At 45.4% G+C, this 25,788-nt stretch overlaps 1 protein-coding gene across 2 annotated transcripts; it reads left to right on the top strand.

Moving 5' to 3' along the window:
* Nucleotides 1-1,552: 1,552 nt before the first annotated feature.
* On the top strand, nt 1,553-25,788 carry e2f2 (E2F transcription factor 2). Of its 2 annotated transcripts, none has more exons than XM_036962247.1 (6): nt 1,553-1,698; nt 21,284-21,386; nt 21,635-21,854; nt 22,154-22,433; nt 23,058-23,292; nt 23,569-25,788. In XM_036962247.1, the coding sequence occupies exons 1-6, from the start codon at nt 1,603-1,605 to the stop codon at nt 23,841-23,843; spliced, it is 1,209 nt and encodes a 402-aa protein (XP_036818142.1). In that variant the 5' UTR covers nt 1,553-1,602; the 3' UTR covers nt 23,844-25,788. The 2 variants fall into 2 exon arrangements, with proteins under 2 accessions (XP_036818142.1, XP_021440074.2); XM_021584399.2 differs by lacking the exon at nt 1,553-1,698 and adding an exon at nt 8,690-9,526.

Here is a 25,788-nt window from a genome sequence, read left to right as displayed (position 1 = left end):
TACGTCCTCACGGTCTTTGTAAGTTTTGTTATTTTGTTTTGTTAGTTTCACTTAAATAAATATGTGGAACTATACTCACTCTGCACCTTGGTCCGCTCATTTCCAAGATTGTGACAGAATATCCCACCAACAAAGGACCAAGCATCGTGAAAATGAGGTAAGGAAGTTTTGGACTTGGGAGGAAATGAAGGACACGAGACCCTTCCTTGGCGGGAGTCGCCAAGGAGCATGGAAGTACATCGACGACACCGGGGACCACGGCCACAGAAACCCCAAGGTGGGGTGCACATGGAGCTGGTGGTCGAGCAGCGGGGAGTGCCAAAGCCTGTTTGGGAGTCGGAGGAGGAATTTGATGAAAGATTCCAGAGAGAGGTGGTAGCGATGAGAATGCTGCCATACAGGCGTGCTGAAGAGCGTGACACCAGTCCGGTGCCACCTGCACCGGTTTCACGCATCTGGCCTCGAGTGCGCCTCCCCAGTCCGGTACATCCTGTGCCCGCTCCCCGCACTCTCCCTGAAGTGCGTGTCATCAGTCCGGTATGGTGCCACTTGTGCTGTTTCCACGCATCAGGCCTCCAGTGCGCCTTCCGGCGACGGTTCGCGGTCCGGGGCTTCCGGCGACGGTTCGCGGTCCGGGGCTTCCGGCGACGGTTCGCGGTCCGGGGCTTCCGGCGACGGTTCGCGGTCCGGGGCTTCCGGCGACGGTTCGCGGTCCGGGGCTTCCGGCGACGGTTCGCGGTCCGGGGCTTCCGGCGACGGTTCGCGGTCCGGGGCTTCCGGCGACGGTTCGCGGTCCGGGGCTTCCGGCGACGGTTCGCGGTCCGGAACCTCCTGCGACGGTCCGCGGTCCGGAACCTCCTGCGACGGTCCACGGTCCGGAGCTTCCAGGCAAGGTGTCCAGTCCAGCTCCATGGCAGGAGCCTTCCTCTGCGCCGGTTCCCAGTCCAGGCACGGTGTCCAGTCCTGCTCCAAGGCCGGAGCCTTCCTCTGTGCCGGTGCCCAGTCCAGGTACGGCGGTCAACCCAGCTCCATGGCCGGACCCCTCCTTTGCGCTGGTGACCAGTCCAGGCGCGGCGTTCAGTCCCACTCCAAGGCCGAAGCCTTCCTCTGCGCCGGTGCCCAGTCCAGGCACGGCGTCCAACCCAGCTCCATGGCCGGAGCCCTCCTTTGCACCAATGCCCAGTCCAGGCACGGCGTTCAGCCCGGCGCGATGGCCGGGTCCGGGGTCAGGGCGGGGGCTACGACCTGCACCGGAGCCACCACCAACACTAATCACCCCCCCCCCCCCCCCATTTGGTTTCAGGTTTTGCGGCCGGAGTTCGCACCTTTGGGGTGGTGGGGGGGGGGGGGGGTTAGTACTGTCACAAGTAGGTCAGGGCGTGACTAGGGGGTGATTTGGTATATTTATTTCTATGTTGGTACTAATGTGGTTCCCGATTAGAGGCAGCTGTTTATCGTTGCCTCTGATTTGGGATCATGTTTAGGTAGCTATTTCCCCACCTGTGTTTTGTGGGATATTGTTTGTTAGTGTGTTTGGGCACTACGTCCTCACGGTCTTTGTAAGTTTTGTTATTTTGTTTTGTTAGTTTCACTTAAATAAATATGTGGAACTATACTCACTCTGCGCCTTGGTCCGCTCATTTCCAAGATCGTGACAGAATATCCCACCAACAAAGGACCAAGCATCGTGAAAATGAGGTAAGGAAGTATTAACTTAAGGGGGCTGAATAATTTTGCATGCCCAATTTTTCAGTTTTTGATTTGTTAAAAAGGTTTGAAATATCCAATAAATGTCATTCCACTTCATGATTGTGTCCCACTTGTTGTTGATTCTTCACAAAAAAATACAGTTTTATATCTTTATGTTTGAAGCCTGAAATGTGGCAAAAGGTCGCAAAGTTCAAGGGGGCCGAATACTTTCGCAAGGCACTGTATTAAATACATTTTTCCCACCAGTGGTTAGAGCGTGGGTTCAGTAACCGAAAGGTTGCTGGATCGAATCCCCAACCTGACAATGTAAAAATATCTGTTCTGCCCCTGAACAACCCACTGTTCCCTGGTAGCCTGGTATTGTAAATAATAATTTATTCTTAACTGGCTTGTCTAGTTAAATAAATGTTCAAATAACTTGATTTTTCTGGTTCATAAAGAAACCTAAACTTATATGTGTTTTTGGTTTGAGTCAAGTAGACCATGCCCATTTCATGCATATCTTTCTAAAAAAATAAAATGTTATTTCAGAATAAGTCATTGATCTTGCTTTGAAGTAGATCCCTATGGACACTGCTGTCTCAGGCCCATTAGCTTGCATTTACACAGGTAGCCCAGTTCTGATCTTTTTCCCAATTATTGGCAAATGATGATCTGATTGGTTAAAATACCAATTAGTGGAAAAAGATCAGAATTTCGCTGCCTGTGTAACACAGCCATTGTGTGTGTTGCTGCCTATGATGGGCTAATGGCTGTGCTAGATGCCATATTTGGCCAGCAGGTGGAATGGTAGGCTATATGATGTGTCCAGATTATAGTCTCTTGTCACTTAGCTCTCCAGCCACCCAGGAGCACTACATCCAGCAGTTTATGGCCAGCATGGGGATCTCGTAATAAAAAACATACAATTAGTATGTAAATTAATATGTCGGTTTGTTCTCATTTATCTAATTATTGTTTTCAAATATTAGTTGCCGTAGGCTAGTAAAACGTGGGGGGGGGACGCAGGCACCCGAAGGCCCTGTATACATTAGATTTTTTTTTAACTTAACAGCCAAATCTAGATAATCTTTAAAAAAAAAAATTGTGATCACAATTTGATTTCATTTCCATTGACAGTGACAGAGGAGTACAGAGAAGACAATGAGTCACGCTAACCATCTGTCATCCCCTCCCTTCCCCTGCCCACACTCAGTCATGAACTTGAATGCAGAAGAACGACAAGAGAAGAAGTGTAAAGCTCAGTAAATGAGACACAATTGAACTAGCTTCAACGTGTTGAAACAGTTCTGTAGATAGTATCACTCTGTATGCGTTGTGTATATAAAATGCCTCACTGAACCACCAGGTGGTGATACTGTATTTCCATGGCATTTTGGTGTATGCTGTAGACTTGTAGACGATCTGATAACTAAAAGTGTTCTCAGATATACACACTGCTAGTGAATGAACAAGACATAAATACTAATAGTGAATGCGACTAGCTTTAGCTAGATAAACAGAGCGGGGGGGGGGGGGGGGGGGGGGAAATGTAACGCCAGGTGCTATACATGCATTTTTGTAATATAATTGAGCATGAATTGATGTAAGCCTGAGAGACATGAGCGACCTGCTTCTTTGTTGGCTTTGTAACACATTTCAGAATCGCCATGACCCCAACCAACCTCACTACTCACTGGGCCCTTATGATCACTCGACTAAGCATGCCTCTCCTTAATTAATGTCAATATGCCTTGTCCATTGCTGTTCTGGTTAGTGTTTATTGGCTTATTTCACTGTAGAGCCTCTAGCCCTGCTCACAAAACCTTATCCAACCTTTCAGTTCCACCACCCACACATGCGATGACATAACCTGGTTTCAATGATGTTTCTAGAGACAATATCTCTCTCATCATCACTCAATACCTAGGTTTACCTCCACTTTATTCACATCCTACCATACCTTTGTCTGTACATTATACCTTGAAGCTATTTTATCGCCCCAGAAACCTCCTTTTACTCTCTGCTCCAGATGTTCTAGACGACCAATTATCATAGCTTCTAGCCGTACCCTTATCCTACTCCTCCTCTGTTCCTCTGGTGATGTAGAGGTGGATCCAGGTCCTGCAGTGCCAAGCTCCACTCCTATTCCCCAGGCGCTCTCTTTTGAAGACTTCTGTAACTGTAATAGCCTTGGTTTCATGCATGTTAACATTAGAAGCCTCCTCCCTAAGTTTGTTTTATTCACTGCTTTAGCACACTCTGCCAACCCGGATGTTCTAGCCGTGTCTGAATCCTGGCTTAGGAAGACCACCAAAAAAATCTGAAATCTTCATCCCTAACTACAACATTTTCAGACAAGATAGAACGGCCAAAGGGGGCGGTGTTGCAATCTACTGCAAAGATAGCCTGCAGAGTTCTGTCCTACTATCCAGGTCTGTACCCAAACAATTTGAACTTCTACTTCTACTTTTTAACTTCTAAAAATCCACCTCTCTAAAAATAAGTCTCTCACCGTTGCCGCCTGCTATAGACCACCCTCTGCCCCCAGCTGTGCTCTGGACACCATATGTGAACTGATTGCCCCCCATCTATCTTCAGAGCTCGTGCTGCTAGGCGACCTAAACTGGAACATGCTTAACACCCCAGCCATCCTACAATCTAAGCTTGATGCCCTCAATCTCACACAAATGATCAATGAACCTACCAGGTACCACCCCAAAGCTGTAAACACGGCACCCTCATAGATATCATCCTAACCAACTTGCCCTCTAAATACACCTCTGCTGTTTTCAACCAAGATCTCAGCAATCACTGCCTCATTGCCTGCATCCGTAATGGGTCAGCGGTCAAACAACCTCCACACATCACTGTCAAACGCTCCCTGAAACTCTTCAGCGAGCAGGCCGTTCTAATCGACCTGGTATCCTGGAAGGATATCGATCTCATCCCGTCAGTTAGGATGCCTGGTTATTTTTTTTAAATGCCTTCCTCACCATCTTAAATAAGCATGCCCCATTCAAGAAATTTAGAACCAGGAACAGATATATTCCCTGGTTCTCTCCAGACTTGACTGCCCTTAATCAACACAAACACATCCTATGGCGTCCTGCATTAGCATCGAACAGCCCCCGTGATATGAAACTTTTCAGGGAAGCTAGAAACCAATATACACAGGCAGTTAGAAAAGCCAAGGCTAGCTTTTTCAAGCAGAAATTTGCTTCCTGCAACACAAACTCAAAAAAGTTCTGGGACACTGTAAAGTCCATGGAGAATAAGAACACCTCCTCCCAGCTGCCCACTGCACTGAAGATAGGAAACACTGTCACCACCGATAAATCCACTATAATTGAGAATTTCAAGAAGCATTTTTCTACGGCTGGCCATGCTTTCCACCTGGCTAACCCTACCCCGGACAACAGCAGTGTATCCCCCACAGCAACTCGCCCAAGCCTTCCCCATTTCTCCTTCTCCCAAATCCAGTCAGCTGATGTTCTGAAAGAGCGGCAAAATCTGGACCCCTACAAATCAGCCGGGCTAGACAATCTGGACCCTTTCTTTCTAAAATTATCTGCCGAAATTGTTGCCACCCCTATTACTAGCCTGCTCAACCTCTCTTTCGTGTCGTCTGAGATTCCCAAAGATTGGAAAGCAGCTGCGGTCATCCCCCTCTTCAAAGGGGGGAACACTCTTGACCCAAACTGCTACAGACCTATATCTATCCTACCCTGCCTTTCTAAGGTCTTCGAAAGCCAAGTCAACAAACATAGTACCGACCATTTTGAATCCCACCATAACTTCTCCGCTATTCAATCTGGTAGCAGAGCTGGTCATGGATGCACCTCAGCCGTGCTCAAGGTCCTAAACGATATCTTAACCGCCATCGATAAGAAACAATACTGTGCAGCCGTATTCATTGTCTTGCCCAAGGCATTCGACTCTGTCAATCACCACATCCTCATCGGCAGACTCGACAGCCTTGGTTTCTCAAATGATTGCCTCGCCTGGTTCACCAACTACTTCTCTGATAGAGTTGAGTGTGTTAAATCGGAGGGCCTGTTGTCCGGGCCTCTGGCAGTCACTATGGGGGTGCCACAGGGTTCAATTATTGGACCGACTCTCTTCTCTGTATACATCAATGATGTTGCTCTTGCTGCTGGTGAGTCTCTGATCCACCTCTATGCAGCCGACACCATTCTGTATACTTCTGGCACTTCTTTGGACACTGTGTTAACAACCCTCATGTCGAGCTTCAATGCCACACAACTCTCCTTCCGTGGCCTCCAATTGCTCTTAAATACAAGTAAAACTAAATGCATGCTCTTCAACCGATCGCTGCCTGCACCTGCCCGCCTGTCCAACATCACTACTCTGGATGGTTCTGACTTAGAATATGTGGACAACTACAAATACCTAGGTGTCTGGTTAGACTGTAAACTCTCCTTCCAGACTCACATCAAACATATCCAATCCAAAGTTAAATCTAGAATTGGCTTCCTATTTCGCAACAAAGCATCCTTCACTCATGCTGCCAAACATACCCTTGTAAAACTGACCATCCTACCGATCCTCAACTTCGGCGATGTCATTTACAAAATAGCCTCCAATACCCTACTCAATAAATTGGATGCAGTCTATCACAGTGCCATCCGTTTTGTCAGCAAAGCCCCATATACTACCCACCATTGCGACCTGTATGCTCTCGTTGGCTGGCCCTCGCTTCATTCTCGCCGCCAAACCCACTGGCTCCAGGTCATCTACAAGACCCTGCTAGGTAAAGTCCCCCCTTATCTCAGCTCGCTAGTCACCATAGCACGCGCTCCAGCAGGTATATCTCTCTGGTCACCCCCAAAACCAATTCTTCCTTTGGCCACCTCTCCTTCCAGTTCTCTGCTGCCAATGACTGGAACGAACTACAAAAATCTCTGAAACTGGAAACACTTATCTCCCTCACTATCTTTAAGCACCAGCTGTCAGAGCAGCTCACAGATTACTGCACCTGTACATAGCCCATCTATAATTTAGCCCAAACAACTACCTCTTTCCCTACTGTATTTATTCTATTTATTTATTTTGCTCCTTTGCACCAAATTATTTATATCTCTACCTTGCACATTCTTCCACTGTATATCTACCATTCCAATGTTTTACTTGCTATATTGTATTTACTTCGCCACCATGGCCTTTTTTTTAAAAATTATTTTGTTTTTTGTTTTTTTTCTTTTACCTCAATTATCTCACCTCATTTGCTCACATTGTATATAGACTTATTTTTCTACTGTATTATTGACTGTATGTTTGTTTTACTCCATGTGTAACTCTGTGTTGTTGTATGTGTCGAACTGCTTTGATTTATCTTGGCCAGGTTTCAATTGTAAATGAGAACTTGATCTCAACTTGCCTACCTGGTTAAATAAAGGTGATTTTTTTAAATTAATTTTTTAATTATGGAATTCATCAGGCCAACTGCATATAATAGAGCTTGACAGCACCTGTTTGTGTCTATTAATTTGGACCCCATATTGTGAGGTATTTCACACTATCATTATAGGGCCAAAAGCAAATGGGTACAAACACAGAAGCAGATTAACAGACCCTCACTTTGCAGGGAGCAAGCAACCCAGCATGCTGACTGGATCACAGGCACACACACAAACACATGCATGCATGCACACAGAGACACTCAGACACACACACACACACACACACACACACAGTTTCAATACAGAACCTGTCGCTGTTTATAATGTAGTAGTTTCCTCTTGAACCATTTGGCTGTAGTTTTGCTCCTGTTTACAACATAGCCTATATTCAGTGCATTCAGAAAGTATTCAGAGAAACCTGAAAATATCTCTGCAGCAATGCTCCCCATCCAACCTGATAGAGCTTGAGAGAATTTGCAGAGAAGAATGGTAGAAACTCTCCAAATACAGGTGTGCCAAACATGTAGCGTCATACCCAAGAAGACTCAAGGCTGTAATCGCTGCCAGAGGTGCTTCAACAAAGTACTGAGTAAAGGGTCTGAATACTTATACAAATGTAATATTTCAGTTTTTATAAAAATGTATAAAAACCTGTTTTTGCTCTTTCATTATGGTGTGGTATTGCGTATAAATTGATGAGCTGTAATGTAACAAAATCGGTCTGAGTACTTTCCAAATGCACTGGAGGAGTTTCACCACATGCATGGGAAAGTCACTGCAGTGTGTCTGCCAACTACAGCAGGCTAGATGTATGCACAATTAGCTAATTATACAAACACATCGCCAAGGCCATTATCAACTCGTTGATGTGAGTTGCCCATTTCTCAACACATTTGTCTCACTGTGTTTATTGAGCGCTGTAAAGAACAACTCCTATGGACTTTGCCATGTTCATCATGACAATGAGTATAGGAGATGTCAAGACAGAACAAAGATCTGGGATCAGACTAGACTAGCAATAGGACTTCATGTTGAAATTTGCATTATAATGAAGAGGGGTATTCCTGTGTCATATCTGGAGGCTTGTGGGGGTCAATCGGGAGTGGGGGGTGGGCATGTCTTCAAGGAATGATTCCTTTTCTCTTTGTGAACTAGTGAGCTGCAGATGTCATTCGAATTAACATCTTTCTCATTTGATTCAGATGAGTTTTTCTTACAATGAGATATTATGAGGGGCGTCTATAATAACATCAGGGTTGATTAGGCCTACATAATTGTACTCTATAGAGAGGAAATAAAATAATATTTAGATGCATTTGCTCCTCATGTCGTACTGCTTATCAGTAGGTTATAAAAGCATGTTATTATTTAACATTTTTGATTCGAAATGGCTAACTTTGTCCCTAAAATGACCTCACATAGACATACTATTCCTTTAAGGCTGGGTACGCCCCGGGCCAACTGTTTTATGGAAATATCTACGCAATGTAACAATTGAATTCGCTGTGGACCAATCAAAGATGCGCTCTAACCGCGGGAGATCCAAATTTCGCGGGACGAAATTTGGCGCTAAAAAAGCTGTTCTTCCGAACTCCAATTCCCTTGTATCAAGAGCTAAGCTTTTTAGCTGGACAGAGAACCCGACTGTGGCAGTGTCTTCTCTACGGAAAATCTGAAGAATACTCCTAAACTTTGTATTTCTGAAGGATTCTGCTTCTCAAGACGTAAACGTCAAAGTTTGCCCATTCTGGACTTTCAAATATACTTGTTGTTTATTTATTTAGCTATTAAATCATTAGCTAGCTAGGCAAAGTCTACGTTTTCTCTCAACTGGACACATCAAGGATAATATCGGTTGCAATGCAAGTCGTTTAATTTCAGAAAATACTCAAGCAAAGGATATCTCTGGTGATTATCTATTTCACTTATGCATTTTGCACATCATTAACTAAATAGTATTTTTATGAAATTCTTCGGACATTTGTCAAACTAGCAACGAATTGTGAGACATCGCTTCCACGTCGTATCGGAAACTCCAACTCCTTTCATTCACTGTTGTGAATACAGTTTTCTGGAATATTTGAGTTTTGCTAGTAGCTAAACGTATTTTAATTTGAACACAGTCGTTATTTAAATTTACTAAAATGATGCGGCTGCCCAAAGGCGTTTCTCCTGCGTCTGGCCGAGGTGCTGTAGGAGGAGGACTGTCGTGTTCACAGAATAAAGTTTTGTCTGGAGTGAAGACAGAATTCTTCAGCACCGGGTTATGCAGTTCACCGATGAACTCGGTACCGGCAGGATACTTCACCCAAATCTGCAACACGACAGCGGCCGAACAAAGGGTGAACTGCCTCTATGCAACTCCCCATGGACCTGAAGCTAAACCCATCAGATCATCCTCCGGCAGACTCCCGGTAAGACTTTTAAAAAGTTAAGAAACTACCAACAATCGATATTACTGTTTTCTACTTGATAATTAACGTTACTGACTATACAATACGTCAAATTATGGGCAAAATATTCTTAAATTCCACCGGTATGAATATATTTTTTTCGGAGTTGTGCTTAACATTTAAACTGTCAAGCACAGGGTGATTTCTCATTCTAAATGTCAATTTATTTATCCAAAAGTAAGAGAGAAGAATAACAAATAATTAAATGCAGCAGTAAATAACAATAGCGGGGTTACATACAGGAGGTTCCGGTACAGAGTCAATGTGCAGGGGAACTTGTGTCCAGGTAATTATGTACATGTAGGTAGAGTTATTCGATAACAGAGAGTAGCATCAGTGTGGGGGGGGTCTTATGGCTTGGGGGTAGAAGCTGTTTAGGAGCCTCTTGGACCTAGATCCTTGATGCTCCGGTACCGCTTGCAGTGTGGTAGCAGAGAGAACATTCTATGACTAGGATGGCAGGAGTCTTTGACCATTTTTAGGGCCTTCCTCTGACACCGCCTGGATGGCAGGAAGCTTGGCCCCGGTGATGTACTGGGCCGTACGCCCTACCCTCTGTAGCGCCTTGCGGTCAGATGCAGAGCAGTTGCCATACCAGGCAGTGATGCAACCTGTCAGGATGCTCTCAATGGTGCAGCTGTAAAACCTTTTGAGGATCTGAGGACCCATGCCAAATCTTTTCGGTCTCCTGAGGGGGAATAGGTTTTGTCGGGCCCTCTTCATGACTGTCTTGGTGTACTTGGACCATGCTAGTTAAACCTTACATGAACGAGGAGATGCACCATCTGGACAGGGAACTCGTTTCATAATGCCCAATCAGCCAATGCAAGTCATTTGCTGAAAAATGTGATTTAGCTTAACACATTGTTTAGCCATAGCCCCCAGCTGTCACTAACCAACCAAGCCAGGTCATATACCCACCCGGCTCAACCTGTTTGTGTCCATCCACAAAGGTCACAGGTCACAGCTGGACAACCACTCACTTTTCTTGGGAGTTGACATAATTTGTATGTTCAAACATGACACACACACACACACGGAGATAATGACATGTTGCTGATTAACACACACACCCAGGGTTCAGTGTGTGCATCCAGGCTGATATTGTCTTCAGGACTAAATATTGAGGGGAGCACTACTCCTGTGCTTTGCGCTAATACAATGGCATTAACTTGGCTAGTCACATGTCTGGGCTCCTGCAATTTCCATTGTGTATTACTCGCCATTGTCCTAATGTCTACTTCCTATTCTAGGCCAAGTCTGACCAAGACGCTAGGTCATGCGATCAGGGTATTCATCGCCCCTCTCTATCCTACTTTTAGGATTAGGAACATGAGCTTTTAATGACCAGGAACATTTTGTTATAAAGCTGGTTACTGCTAGATTACAACTAGTTATAGCCTATAACTGGGGCCCAGAGTTTTTCCTCGTCGGGTCAATTAGTGGTCAGAACTAGGGTCACGGGGTTATGGTAAACAATAACTCTATCCTGACACTAGTTATGATTAACAACAGAATGTCAGCCTCAGCAGGCAATCATTTCCTTATATTGTCCGTAAAGCACAGTGGGCAGAGAGGCTATACTTGCCCTGGAAACATGGTAATGATAATTGTGTCAGAAGAAGAAGTGGTAGAGCAGGACATCCTCTTGCCATGCCCTGTTACTCGTAAACACTTTGGGTTACACTGTGAAGGAGCCATTATCCTTCTCCCTGCTGAAGTCCTTCTCATTGGGAAAATGGGAGTAGAATTAATCTCAAATATCGGTCACTCACAGATATATTATATAAGTATGTCATTTAGCAGACACTTATCTAAAGCAACTCATGCTTGCATACATTTTATGTATGGGTGGCCCCGGGAATTGAACCCACAACCCTGGCAGTACAAGCAGCATGCTCGATCAACTGTGCCATACAGGACCACTTCACAGATTGTCATGGATACTTACAACTTGGCAGAGACTAACAACTGGTCAAACAGCATACTAGTCATATTCACCTTGATATTGTATTAGGGCACTCCTACACTCAAGTTGATGCAAAATCTAGAGTTAATTAATAGTTCATTATAGATAACCTGAGAGGATATATCCCCACTGTGTCATATTTATAGTGGTTGCTGCTATGATGTTTGAATGATTGGCGAGCTGTGAAATACTGTGTTTTCTGTGAGGATGATGCTACAACTAACTCGTAAATGTTTGACAGAGTTTTACTCCCGAGTTGAAAAACAAGACAGAAGGTCAAGGAGTGCTCTCTGGTTTCAGTTTGACACATACAGTACCAGTCAAAAGTTTGGACACACCTACTCATTCAAGGGTTTTTCTTTATTTTCACTATTTTCTGCATTGTAGAATATAGTGAAGACATCAAAGCTGTGAAATTACATATGGAATCATGTAGTAACCAAAAAAAGTGTTAAACAAATCTTCAAAGTAGCCACCCTTTGCCTTGATGACAGCTTTGCACACTCTTGGCATTCTCTCAACCGGCTTCAGCTGTAATGCTTTTCTAACAGTCTTGAAGGAGTTCCCACATATGCTGAGCACTTGTTGGCTGCTTTTCCGTCACTCTGCGGTCCAACTCATCCCAAACCATCCCAATTGGGTTAAGGTCGGGTGATTGTACTGTACTTTTGTTTGTACTTCTGTTTCTCCCATGTGTAACTCTGTGTTGTTTTTGTAGCACTGCTTTGCTTTATCTTGACCAGGTTGCAGTTGTAAATGAGAACTTGTTCTCAACTGGCCTACCTGGTTAAATAAAGGTGAAATAATTAAAACAAAAACATATATATATTATTTTGTGGAGGCCAGGTCATCCGATGCAGCACTCTGTCACTCTCCCTCTTGGTCACATAGCCCATACACAGCCTGGAGGTGTGTTGGGTCATTGTCCTGTTGAAAAACAAATTATAGTCGTACTAATCGCAAACCAGATGAGATGGCATATCGTTGCATAATGCTGTGGTAGCCATGCTGGTTAAGTGTCCCTTGAATTCTAAATAAATCACTGACAGTATCACCAGTAAAACAGCATCACACCTCCTCCTCCATGCTTCACGGTGGGAACTACACATGCGGAGATCATCCGTTCATGTACTCTGCGTCTCACAAAGACATGGCGGTTGGAACCAAAAATCTGAAATTTGGACTCATCAGACCAAAGGACAGATTTCCACCAGTCTGTCTATTGCTTGTGTTTCTTGGCCCAAGCGAGTCTCTTCTTCTTATTGGTGTCCTTTAGTAGTGGTTTCTTTGCAGCAATACGACCATGGAGGCATGATTTCATGCAGTCTCTTCTGAACAGTTGACTCTGTAAAGCATTTATTTAGGCTGTAATTTCTGAGGCTGGTAACTCTAATGAACTTATCCTCTGCGGCAGAGGTAACTCTGGGTCTTCCTTTCCTTTGGCGGTCCTCATGAGAGCCAGTTTCATCATAGCGCTTGATGATTTTTGTGACTGCACTTGAAGAAACTTTCAAAGTTCTTGAAATTTTCCAGATTGACTGACCTTCATGTCTTAAAGTAATGATGGACTGTTGTTTCTCTTTGCTTATTTGAGCTGGATCTCAGCGCTTACTGCCTTATTGCCTGCATCTGTAAGGGGCCCGCAGTCAAACGACCACCCCTCATCACTGTCAAACGCTCCCTAAAACACTTCAGCGAGCAGGCCTTTCTAATCGACCTGGCCCGTGTATCCTAGAAGGATATTGACCTCATCCCGTCAGTAGAGAATGCCTGGTTGTTCTTTAAAAGTGCTTTCCTCACCATCTTAAATAAGCATGCCCCATTCAAAATATTTTAGAACTAAGAACAGATATAGCCCTTGGTTCACACCAGACTTCACTGCCCTTGACCAGCACAAAAACATCCTATGGCATACAGCATTAGCATTGAATAGCCCACGCAATATGCAACTTTTCAGGGAAGTCAGGAACCAATATACACAGTCAGTTAGGAAAGCAAAGGCTAGCCTTTTCAAACAAATTTGCATCCAGTAGCGCTAATTCCAAAAAGTTTTGAGACACTGTAAAGTCTATGGAGAATAAGAGCACCTCCTCCCAGCTGCCCACTGCACTGAGGCTAGGAAATACTGTCAGCACCGATAAATCTACGATAATCTAGAATTTCAATAAGCATTTTTCTACTGCTGGCCATGCTTTCCACCTGGCTACCCCTACCCCGGCCAACAGCTCTGCACCCCACGCAGCAACTCAGTCAGGATCACCACTTTATTGTAAGAATGTGAAATGTCAGAATAATAGTAGAGTGATTTATTTCAGCTTTTATTTCTTTCATCACATTCCCAGTTGGTCAGAAGTTTACATACACTCAATTAGTATCTGGTATCATTGCCTTTAAATTGTTTAACTTGGGTCAAACGTTTCGGGTAGCCTTCCACAAGCTTCCCACAGTAAGTTGCGTGAATTTTGTCCCATTCTTCCTGACAGAGCTGGTGTAACGGAGTCGTGTTTTTAGGCCTCCTTGCTCGCACCAGCCTTTTCAGTTCTGCCCACACATTTTCTATAGGATTGAGGTCAGGACTTTGTGATGGCCACTCCAATACCTTGACCGTGTTCTCCTTAAGCCATTTTGCCACAACTTTGGAAGATGCTTGGGTGTCATTTTCCATTTAGAAGACCTATTTGCAAACAAGCTTTAACTTCCTGACTGATGTCTTGAGATGTTGCTTCAATATATCCACAATTTCCCTTCTTATGATGCCATCTATTTTGTGAAGAGCACCAGTCCCTCCTGCAACAAAGCACCCCCACAACATGATGCTGCCACCCCTGTGCTTCACGGTTGGGATGGTGTTCTTCGGCTTGCTAGCCTCCCCCTTTTTCCTCCAAACATAACAATGGTCATTATGGCCAAATAGTTCTATTTTTGGTTCATCAGACCAAAGGACATTTCTCCAAAAAGTACGATCTTTGTCCCCATGTGCATTTTCAAACCGTAGTCAGGCTTTTTTATGGCGGTTTTGGAGCAATGGCTTCTTTCTTGCTGAGCGGCCTGGGGACAAAGATCGTACTTTTTGGAGAAATGTCCTTTGGTCTGATGAACCAAAAATAGAACTATTTGGCCATAATGACCAATGTCAAAAATCACTGAAGCTGGAGACTTATCTCCCTCACTAACTTTAAGCATCAGCTGTCAGAACAGCTTACCGATCACTGTACCTGTACACAGCCCATCTGTAAGTAGCACACCCAACTACCTCATCCACATATTGTTATTTTTGTTGCAATTTTGCACCCCAGTATCTCTACTTGCACATCATCTGCACATCCAGCACTCCAGTGTTAATGCTAAATTGTAATTATTTCGCCACAACTATTTATTGCCATACCTCCCTAACCTTACTACATTTGCACACACTGTACATAGATTTTTCTATTGTGTTTTTGACTGTACGTTTGTTTATCCCATGTGTAACTCTGTTGTTTTTGTCGCACTGCTTTGCTTTATCTTGGCCAGGTCGCAGTTGTGAATGAGAACTTGTTCTCAACTGGCCTACCTGGTTAAATAAAGGTGAAGAGAAGAAAAAAAAAAGGAAAGAAATTCCTCAAAGTAACTTTTAACAAGGCACACCTGCTAATTGAAATGCATTCCTGGTGAAGCTGGTTGAGAGAAGCGTGTGCAAAACTGTCGTCGAGGCAAAGGGTGGCTACTTTGTAGATTCACAAATATAAAATCTATTTAGATTTGTTTAGCACTTTTTTTGGTTACTACATGATTCCATATTTGTTATTTCATACTACTGTAGGTTTCGGTGACGTGCTAGCTACCCCCTGATCTCTCTCACCCCCACACATCACTACCCCATGTCATCATTGCCTATGCCCTCACCTCTCTCTGGGACTCCCATGGTGTGCTTCTATTCAGGCTAGGGCTCAGAGTGCTGGGCTGTGAGATTGCCCACTTTGCCCCTTGTTTACACTCGAGCCAAAAGCTCTCTTTCTCTGTTCTCTTAAGTTCCCTCTTCTCTTTTTGGTCTGCTCCCTTCCCCAGTAGCATGGGGAATGGGACTGTCTTTTTTTTTTATGTGTGAGGGACATAGGCTAGCTTGGTGTTGAATGGGTCTTTTTGTCACACATATTGAAACTCTTCCTTGTCTTGGACGTTAGGTTCTACTTAACTGAACCGGTGTTTGAAGAGCGAGAAGGTTTACACACACGCGCGCACACACCAGTAGCTAGAAGTGAGTCTGTTGAAAGCATTTGGTTCATGTGACATAGATTTGTGAAATGCCTCTGGGGGGAAAATCCAATCATATCTGTTGAAATGCCGTGAGTTAGAGGGGTGGAAGGACAGCCGAACTTGCATGCACGTTTAGGGTGAGGACGCTTAGTCGCCGTCTTGGAATGAGGCAATAACGGCTGTGGGTTGCGACATTGTGACGCAATGTGTCATGGAGATAAAGAACAGGGTGGTGAAGGAGGGACTCTGTGTATTTCAAATATGTTTATGTCATTTGACAGACACTCTTGTCAATGTAAGTGCATACATTTTCATACCTATTTCTCGTACCGGTCCCCTGTGGGAATCAAACCCGCCACCCGTGCAAACGCCATGCTCTACCAACTGAGCCATTTAAGTCGAGCGCCAGCAATGGCCTGCTAATGTGTTGACAATTGCTGTAGTTAGCTGTTCACTCACTATGTTTGAGCGTGACATTGTTTTAGCTTGATGTATTGCGTGTGTGTGTGTGTGTGTGACTCGTTATGTTCTGTATCTCTCTGTACATAACTTTGTGTTGGAATTTGGTGGTTGAGTGATTTTCTTTTCTCCCCCCTCGCCTGTGGTATGCTAGCTGACATAGGCCTTGTATTTTCACACGCCAAAAGGCGAAGCACTGACTCCCCGGTCAAAACCTCACTACAAACACAAACTCACAGGCCTAAGCCGGGCCCCTGCAAAACTGTGGTAAAATGTTCAAGGGGAGGCCCATTCGAGTTAGATACAATGCAAGGCGGCCATTTTAACCACCACATGGGCTTTATTTGACAGGTTGCATTTAGACTCGTCTCCAGAAGATGACACGGGTCACATTTTAATCCCTGAGGTGGTGGGTGGGGGGAAAAGATTTTAAGAGTGTGATCGGTGCTATCTTTTCCTCAATCGCTCCTCTGGTTTGCCACTGAGGCATTTCCTTCCTCTTTATTGGTCAAAAGGAGAAGTTATGCCTTAATGCAGGTTGAACACGTTAGAGGGGAACATTTCTATTTTTATCACAAATGTATTGTTTTGTATTTACCATGGGTAGTAGGCTTACTGGTAAACTACTAATGGCTGCTTTACCTCCAAGTTGGTGTAACGAAAATCTTAACCGATGCGATTGTGTGTGAAAGACAAGTACAGTAATTAGACTATAATCTAGCCTAGTCCTAGTAATAGCAATATATAGTAGCCCCTGAAATGAACGCGCGACGGGTTAGACAGGTTCTCTTGTTGTCTTTCCCTGCCACCTGCTGTGTGTGGCTGTGCCATATGTCACTGACAGACAGGTGGACATGTGGTGGAGGACAGAGGGACAATGTCATCCTTTAACACTCTCTCTCTCTCTCTCTCTCTCTCTCTCATATGGTTCAGTTCAAATCCACATGCTGCTCACTTTCTCAAATCTCCTCTCAGATCTACTGTAGTAAAGTATGGTTTACTAAGGGATAAGAGTTTTTTAAAATTTTATTTAACCAGGCAAGTCGGTTAAGAACAAACCCTGGCCAAACCCAAAAAATAGAACTAGTGCAATTAAAACCATAGGTGATAGTTAAAACTACACATTTGTTTAATTCTACCCTGTAGTCTGTGTGTCTAGTTGTACTCTAACGACTTTACTTAGTACATCAGGCCCATTGCAGCGTCAGATCATGACATGCGTCACAGGTTATGCCGTGGTTTGATTTGTAGCTTGTGGACATGTGGCCTTCGCGGCACATGCTGGGTTGTGTCTGTAGCCACACTGAAGCAGAGCAGAGTCTGATTTGACAGGCCCTCTCTCCAACTGTGATCTGGCGTGTGTGTGTGGTTTGTAAAACAAGAGATTATGGGGATATGGAGGTGTGTGTGTGCGTACACACATCTGTGGGGGGGTAACACCACTTCCCTCTCAGTCTTCAACCAGCAGTACATGTGGTACCCCAGGGCAGATGTTCAATGTTCTGCTTGGTTCCCCCCCACTGCCACTGAGCTGATTATAATCTGGTCCTAATTTAGTGTGTTGGAATGGAGTGGGGCATGCCATTGTCTAGTAACATTTTTTTTTTTTTTAAACCTCCCATTTTTGGACTCAGCGTGTATTATTATAATAATAATAATAATAATAATAATAATAATAATAATAATAATAATAATAAACCATCTGAAGTCCTCTTCCAGCAGCACCTTCCGTTCTACCCCGACATCTTTCAGTGCAGGAGATACGCGCTCATTCCACAGCGAAAATAACATGGAACACATTGATCGAATCCATACGTCCTAAGTTGGAAAACGTTTGGAAATTAGAAGTTAGATCTGTTAGACTTCGGGTTGTGGTTTTAGTTTCTCTTTTAATAGCCTTTACACTTCTCTTTGGTTCAGTTTCGGTTTGAGTATAAGAAAATAGTCACTGATTTCGGTTTCTATAAAAATTAAAAATAAAGTTACATTAAATGCACTGCGCATTATGTGGGTTGTATGCTGTAACGACACCGAATAAAAACAATTGGGCCTAATAAAAGTCACATGATGGTAGTCACTGCCCATGACCTGATTATCAGTTCATTTAACCATCATTTACTCACATTATTTGACCTTAACTTTTTGTAGAGCTGCGGCCTATACCGTCTGACAAAATCACTATTTTCGTAGTACTTTAAAGTAGAAATGGCATGATGACTGCTATCAACCAACTATCAATCACTTAGATAATGTATTTTCAGGTAGAGATACCCTGAGATGCAACTGCTCTCTATCCATCTCGATCGGCATTCTTCTGTCTCTTTTAGGCAGCAGGCTTTTTTTTTTTTTTTTTACACAGAACGGTAGGCGCTCAATGGATTATGGTAATTGTAGTAATTACCACGTTTTCTGCGCTAAACTCTGTAGATTATTGGTCTGTTGGAAACAACTTCCTACTACATCGCACAGTTCAGGCTTGATCTGTCTACAGAAACTGCGCCATGTGTGCATTGAGCTCACAGAGAAATACTGAACGAAATGGAATTCAAATAATTGAACCAATGTCAGTCAATTAGTTTAAAAACCGAAAAATATCCTACATTTCCGTTAATCGCTCAGCACTAATAATCATTACACGACTTTAAAGGAGGTCATTTGATGCAAACATATACTGTAAGTAGGTTCTACCTTTTTCCATGGTATAAATTACATTATCACAATCGCTTGCTTGCCATACTAGTCTGTACAACAACGGGAGTTAGCCACAACCAAGCTTGAGGGACAATGTTGATTGGCAGGTATCATTTCCACTGAGGTTGCAAGGTTAAAATGGGAGGTGGGATCAGATCCGCACAGCATTGTCTAATAGAGCTCGCCGGCTTGTAGTTCTAAAACCCGGAAATAAGTTACCCCTGGTTCGTCCAGCCATCCCTGAAAATAAGGTCTGAGGTTAACACAGGCTTATACATTTTGTTCTATGAGAAAATAAGGTCTGAGGTTAACACAGGCTTATACATTTTGTTCTATGAGAAAATAAGGTCTGAGGTTAACACAGGCTTATACATTTTGTTCTATGAGAAAACAAGGTCTGAGGTTAACACAGGCGTATACATTTTCTATGAGATAATAGCAGTCAGTTAAAATGACCGTAGCATAGTGGTGAATACGTGTGATGCAAAATCGGAGGTGTGTGTAGGTGGTCTTATTTATTTGTGTGCGTCCATAAGATTGTGTATGATAGCAGTGGTTAATCCTTGTGTGTGTGTCTTGGTGTTGGTCACCTACTGATTGAGGCCTCGTGCAAGGGGTGTGAGATGTGATGGTTGGGAATGTGGCAGGCTGCCTGTGTGTTCTTTTAAAGAAAAGAGGACAAAAGGACGAGTGAGGGGGGTCATGGGGGGGGGGGGGAGGGAGGAGTGAGGGGGGTCATGGGGGAGAAAGGGAGGAGTGAGGGGGGTCATGGGGGAGAAAGGGAGGAGTGAGGGGGGTCATGGGGGAGAAAGGGAGGAGTGAGGGGGTCATGGGGGAGAAAGGGAGGAGTGAGGGGGGTCATGGGGGGGGAAAGGGAGGAGTGAGGGGGGGTCATGGGGGGAAAGGGAGGAGTGAGGGGGGTCATGGGGGGAAAGGAGGAGTGAGGGTGTCATGGGGGGACAAAGGAGGAGTGAGGGGGACAAAGGAGGAGTGGGGGGGTCATGGGGAAAAGGAGGAGGAGTGGGTGGGGGGGGTCATGGGGAAAAGGAGGAGGAGTGGGTGGGGGGGGTCATGGGGAAAAGGAGGAGGAGTGGGTGGGGGGGTCATGGGGAAAAGGAGGAGGAGTGGGTGGGGGGGTCATGGGGAAAAGGAGGAGGAGTGGGTGGGGGGGTCATGGGGAAAAGGAGGAGGAGTGGGTGGGGGGGTCATGGGGAAAAGGAGGAGGAGTGGGTGGGGGGGTCATGGGGAAAAGGAGGAGGAGTGGGTGGGGGGGTCATGGGGAAAAGGAGGAGGAGTGGGGGGGGGGTCATGGGGAAAAGGAGGAGGAGTGGGGGGGGGGTCATGGGGAAAAGGAGGAGGAGTGGGGGGGGGTCATGGGGAAAAGGAGGAGGAGTGGGGGGGGGTCATGGGGAAAAGGAGGAGGAGTGGGGGGGGGTCATGGGGAAAAGGAGGAGGAGTGGGGGGGGGTCATGGGGAAAAGGAGGAGGAGTGGGGGGGGGTCATGGGGAAAAGGAGGAGGAGTGGGGGGGGGGGTCATGGGGAAAAGGAGGAGGAGTGAAGGGGGGGTCATGGGGAAAAGGAGGAGGAGTGAAGGGGGGGTCATGGGGAAAAGGAGGAGGAGTGAAGGGGGGGTCATGGGGAAAAGGAGGAGGAGTGAAGGGGGGGTCATGGGGAAAAGGAGGAGGAGTGGGGGGGCGGTCATGGGGAAAAGGAGGAGGAGTGGGGGGGGGTCATGGGGAAAAGGAGGAGGAGAAGAAACGGGGATGTGGTCAGTGAGTGGCGTTTGGTGGGCAGTGGGGCGGTCCCACACACACACACACACACACACACACTCCCCTCATTAGAAGTGCTTGAGAATGTTATGGCCTTTGTCACAGTTCTTGAGACCACCACCACAATTACAACTTGTCGCTTTTCAACAGCCACAATTAGCATTAGCATACTGGCAGCACAGATCTCACACCACAGTGGACGGGCTGGGCTTTATTCTATGGCCTGCTACCATCCTATCCTCATGATCTACAGCTCTATAGGACATAGTTACATGACAAGTGGACTTGTTACGCATTCAAACTGGGGAATGGTTCCAATAAACTCCCTGCATCCTAACAATCTGTCCTTTCTCACAGAGTGTGCACTTGTTCACTCCCATTTGAAAGGAAATTAAAGGTTGGAGATGTATAGTGCAAGACTCTCTAGCCCATGCCTACGTTGTCAAATCCAGTGATTTGAAATGTGTGGGGAGTAGTGAACGAGTGCAAACTTCAGGAGAAATTAGATATTATTGGGACACGTAGCTTGAGAAGGAGTGTCTTTAACCCCCTTTTTTCCCTCTTCTCCCCCCCCCCCCCCCCCCCCCCCAGGCCAAGAGGAAGCTGGACCTGGAGGACCCTCTCTACCTCCCAGACTTCAGGACCCCCAAAGGAAAGGGGGTTGTGGCCACAGCCAGAATCCCTAGTCCCAAAAGTGAGTGTCTGCATCAGTGAAAAAAAGACCCCCCCCACCCCACTGTCTCCCATTACCAAATAAGTGACAGGTTGCATAAAGCCAGACAACATAATCATCTATCCTTTATACTTAAAACACACAAGCTACATGTAGATCTTTTCCAATCCATAATATTGAGTTCACATATGTCTATTCCACATATTATTGACTACGTAGACCGTGCACAAATCCACTCTTACCCCATCCCTATGACCCTTGACCCTCAGCGCCCAAGTCCCCCGGTGAGCGGACGCGCTACGACACCTCCCTGGGTCTGCTGACCAAGAAGTTTGTTGGCCTGCTGAGCGAGTCACCTGACGGCGTGCTGGACCTCAACTGGGCCACCGAGGTCCTCGAGGTGCAGAAGAGACGCATCTATGACATCACCAACGTGCTGGAGGGCGTGCAGCTGATCCGCAAGAAGTCCAAGAACAACATCCAGTGGATGTGAGTAGGACACTTAGGACAAGTACATTTAAGGACAAGTCCACACTTAGGACAAGTAACTTCTCATTCTTCGGCCGTAGGAGGTGGGCCCAATTCCATTGTCAACTCCTTAGCCCCTACTCCTTGGTGCAATATTGATAGGTCCACCTTGCTCTGTAATCTAAAGACAATCGTTTAAAAAAAAAAAAAAATTTTACGTGTTGATAGTTCCAACTTCACCTGACCATGATCTATCTATACCATGATGTACAATGTATGTACTCTGTGGCTCATCTTAAAAAACAAAACCATTTTATTAGGGTGGGTGGCGTGTTCGAGGGCTCGGCCAGCAGCAGGGAGAAGTCTCGCGCCCTGAGGAAGGAGCTGGGAGAGCTGGAGAGGGCCGAGAAGGCCCTTGAAGACCTGATCACGTCCAGCAGCACCCAGCTCAAGGAGTTGACCGAACACGGGGACAACCAGGGACAACTAGGTTACGTCACCTACCAGGACATCAGGTCTATAGCCAGCCTGCAGGACCAGACGGTCATCGCCGTCAAGGCCCCGTCAGAAACCAAGCTGGAAGTGCCGGAGTCCTCGGAGGTGAGTGGTCATCTAGTCGTCATAGAAGGAGAGTTAGTAGTAGGTAGTGTTCATTTGGGCACACCGTACTGGACAAGTTCAGTTAGTACCTGACCGTTTGAAAAAAACAATACAGCTGAAGTACAGCTTAAACAGACATGGAAAAAGGACACAGTGGCCGTTCCAAGGATTGCCTTATGTGTAACCTTTTATTTAACTAGGCAAGTCAGAGGAGATCAAATTCTTACTTACACTGACGGCCTACCGGGGAACAGCTGGTTAACTGCCTTGTTCAGGGGCAGAACAACAGATTTTTTTACCTTGTCAGCTCGGGGATTCGATCCAGCGACCTTTGCGGTTGACGGCCTACCGGGGAACAGTGGCCCGACGCTCTGACCACTAGGCTACCCGCCGCCCCTATTACTTGGAGCAAGTGACATGGGTGTGCAGTCCCTGTACCTCTTCCTTACAAGGATATGCTACCCACTTTCTTACTAAGCCAATCCTCTTGTATAATAAAAGACAAGACTCTTTACCCTTCTGACATTTTGAAACCAAGCCCATTCATTTACCAATCCTGCCCACTATCCCTCACTTCCCCGTAGTGCGTCATTGTTACAGCTCCCTGTTGTCCTGTACCCACAGGGCTCCCAACAGATCTACCTGAAAAGTAAGAACGGGCCCATTGAGGTGTACCTCTGTCCCGAGGAGGGCCTGGAGGATGCCAGCCCCGTCAAGAACACCACCACCCCCAGGAAAGACGACCCTCATCACCCCCTGGGTCACATTGCCACCCCCTCCCTCGCCATGGCACCACCACCGTACACCACTATCAAACAGGAGCCCCAATACACTGACGTCAAGCAGGAGCCCATGGAAGGTAAGCTGAACTGGGGGTGAGGACTGTGTTGTCTTGTCTGATACAGCTGAGGTCTATTCAGGGATGTGAAAAGTTCTGAACGTTGCAGATAGCAACAGAATTGAATAGACCTGATACGATTTCCAATTCTACATGACAGACAGTCGTAGCTGTTCTGCACAATACCTTTCTATCTGAGCGTCCTGTACCGTTGCAGCCTCCTCTAAACAGTCCTGTGTGTTGTAAGGGGTGTCCAGTCACTAACACACCCTCTCTCCCTCTCCGCCCTCCCTACAGCTGAACTCTCCAGACCTGCACCAGTATCCCTCCCCAACACCACCAACCCCACCACCCTCCTGGACGTAGAGGGCCTCCTGGGCCTGCCCCCCAGCTTGCTCCAGATGACCGAGGACCAGCTCCCGGGCCCCGGGTTCACCCCCGATCCCAACGCCCCCTTCGTCAGCTTCTCGCCGCACCTCGACCACGACGACTACCTCTGGGGGCTGGAGGATGGCGAGGGCGTGTCTGACTTCTTCGACACCTACGACCTAGGAGACTTGCTCCAGAGCTGAGGGAGGGAGAGGGCGGATGGGATTATAGCCTAGTTACGACCACGTTGCTTGACCTTAAGCAACTCTGAGCCCTAGTTATAATAGCTAGGGCTCAGAATATATGTAATATAAGGCTATAACTGGTCAAGGGGAAAACTCCTGTCCCTATTCATGAAGGAGTAGTGTCCTCTGTAGAGGTATGGGGTGAAGGGGAAATGTTACACTATGAAGCCAACAACCTTTGCTTTAGCCATGTCTGTTCCGCGTTAATGATTTGTCTAAAACGGGCCCCTTGTGTCTGTTCATTTGTATATACATGTGTATAGTTTTTGAGTTTGGATTTAGGTTAGTGCCTGGATTGATAGTGGTGTGTGTGTTTTGTGTGCGCTGTGTGTGTCCAGCTTATGAAGCTCTCAGCGTTGTGGTTTGTGTGTTTGTATAGTGGACAGTTTGTTGTCCATCTCGTTTCTATTCTGTGTGCTGTGAAAAATGCTATTTTTTTTTTTATGCATATCTGATGACCAGCAAAAAAAATCGACTCGGGCATTTTGGGTTGGGGGTGTTGTTAATAACTCTCAGGATTTCTTTATGACTTCAAAAGTCTAAATGTTTATACTGCGCATCTTTGGCCATTAGGGGGCAGCATTGTATTATGTCAGCTGTAACTTGCCAGCTTTAGAAGGTTGAATCACTCACTGTATGTTTTAAAAACCGAAGTGAAACGGGGAGGTACTACTGAACGTCGCCAATAAAGAACATAGATTTCATTTGTCCGCTGCAAAACCTATTCAAATATTTTGCCCCACTGATCACGACCCAGGTACCAAACATGGAGTCTGTGGCGCTAACTTAACGTGACGGTTCAACGAGGTGTTAGGAAGTATGGTTAGAGTGTAGTTGTTCCGGTATTCCCAAGACATCTGTTTTACATTGGGGGACCAGACCTGGTCACCACATCGAGCCTCAAGCTTTATGGAAGGTCAGGGTGGTGAAGTATTCTGGGGGGGCGTAGTCAAGTGTCTTTTTTTTGGTGACCTGATATTATCGATCGACATAGTGATCCCTAGTCTATATGTGACTGGCTAGAGTATCACGCTTTGCTCTTGTGAATCGGCAGCTAGGTTTCACATCGGGAAGCTTCTCTATTAAGATGCATTTGATAGTGTTTCTGAAGTATCTAGAATTCGTAGTAATAAATGACCTTATATTTCCAAGGAAATAATCTAGTGAGGATGATAATACGCCACAACATCTGGGTGTTTTTGACTTAGGCAGTAATTAAAATGAACTAGAGGGCAATTTTAATTTCCCACTTCTTTTGAAACTAGATGAAGTCTTTGATTTAAATGGTGGTTTGTGTGTTGTTGAAACGCTCGCCATGCACCCATAATAGGAAACAAAGAGCACTTTGTCTTTTCCTGTTTTTATATAGATATTTTTTTTAAATGAAGGCTCGGCCCCACGTGTGTGGTACTTTAAACCTGGGAGACTGAGCCGAAATTACACGCCAAGGTCAAATTTCTCCCTCGTGTCTTTTAGACTGGGCTGTGTTCGCACCGAACTGAACAAAACACATCTCAAGATGTTTTTTGAGCATGAATTCCGTGTGGTGCATTTTCTGCCTCTTCCCCAATGCGGGTTAAGTCAATTGTCCTGTCCTAACAAACTTGAATATTTTGTGTGCGTGTGGTTTGTTTGTGTGTGTGTGTGGAAGGTTGGGAAATGGGTGTTTTTAAAAAAAGTTGTAGATTTGTAGACAATTTAAAAAAAAATGTGTTTATGTTTTATTGTGCATCATTTTTTTTGTAACTGTACAGAATTGAATTTGTATTTATAATTCCTGAAATCATTTGTTTTTAATACTGACCATTGTAAAAGAGCAAACGTCTCTGTTTGACATGCGGCACTTAATATTTTGTATTATTGTGGTTGGTTTGAAAAATAGTAAAGTATTAAAGCCATGGTG

This window comes from Oncorhynchus mykiss, chromosome 25 (genome assembly GCF_013265735.2).
Source record: "Oncorhynchus mykiss isolate Arlee chromosome 25, USDA_OmykA_1.1, whole genome shotgun sequence".
Classification (NCBI taxonomy): domain Eukaryota; kingdom Metazoa; phylum Chordata; class Actinopteri; order Salmoniformes; family Salmonidae; genus Oncorhynchus; species Oncorhynchus mykiss.
This window is presented reverse-complemented; position numbering and strand designations above follow the sequence as displayed.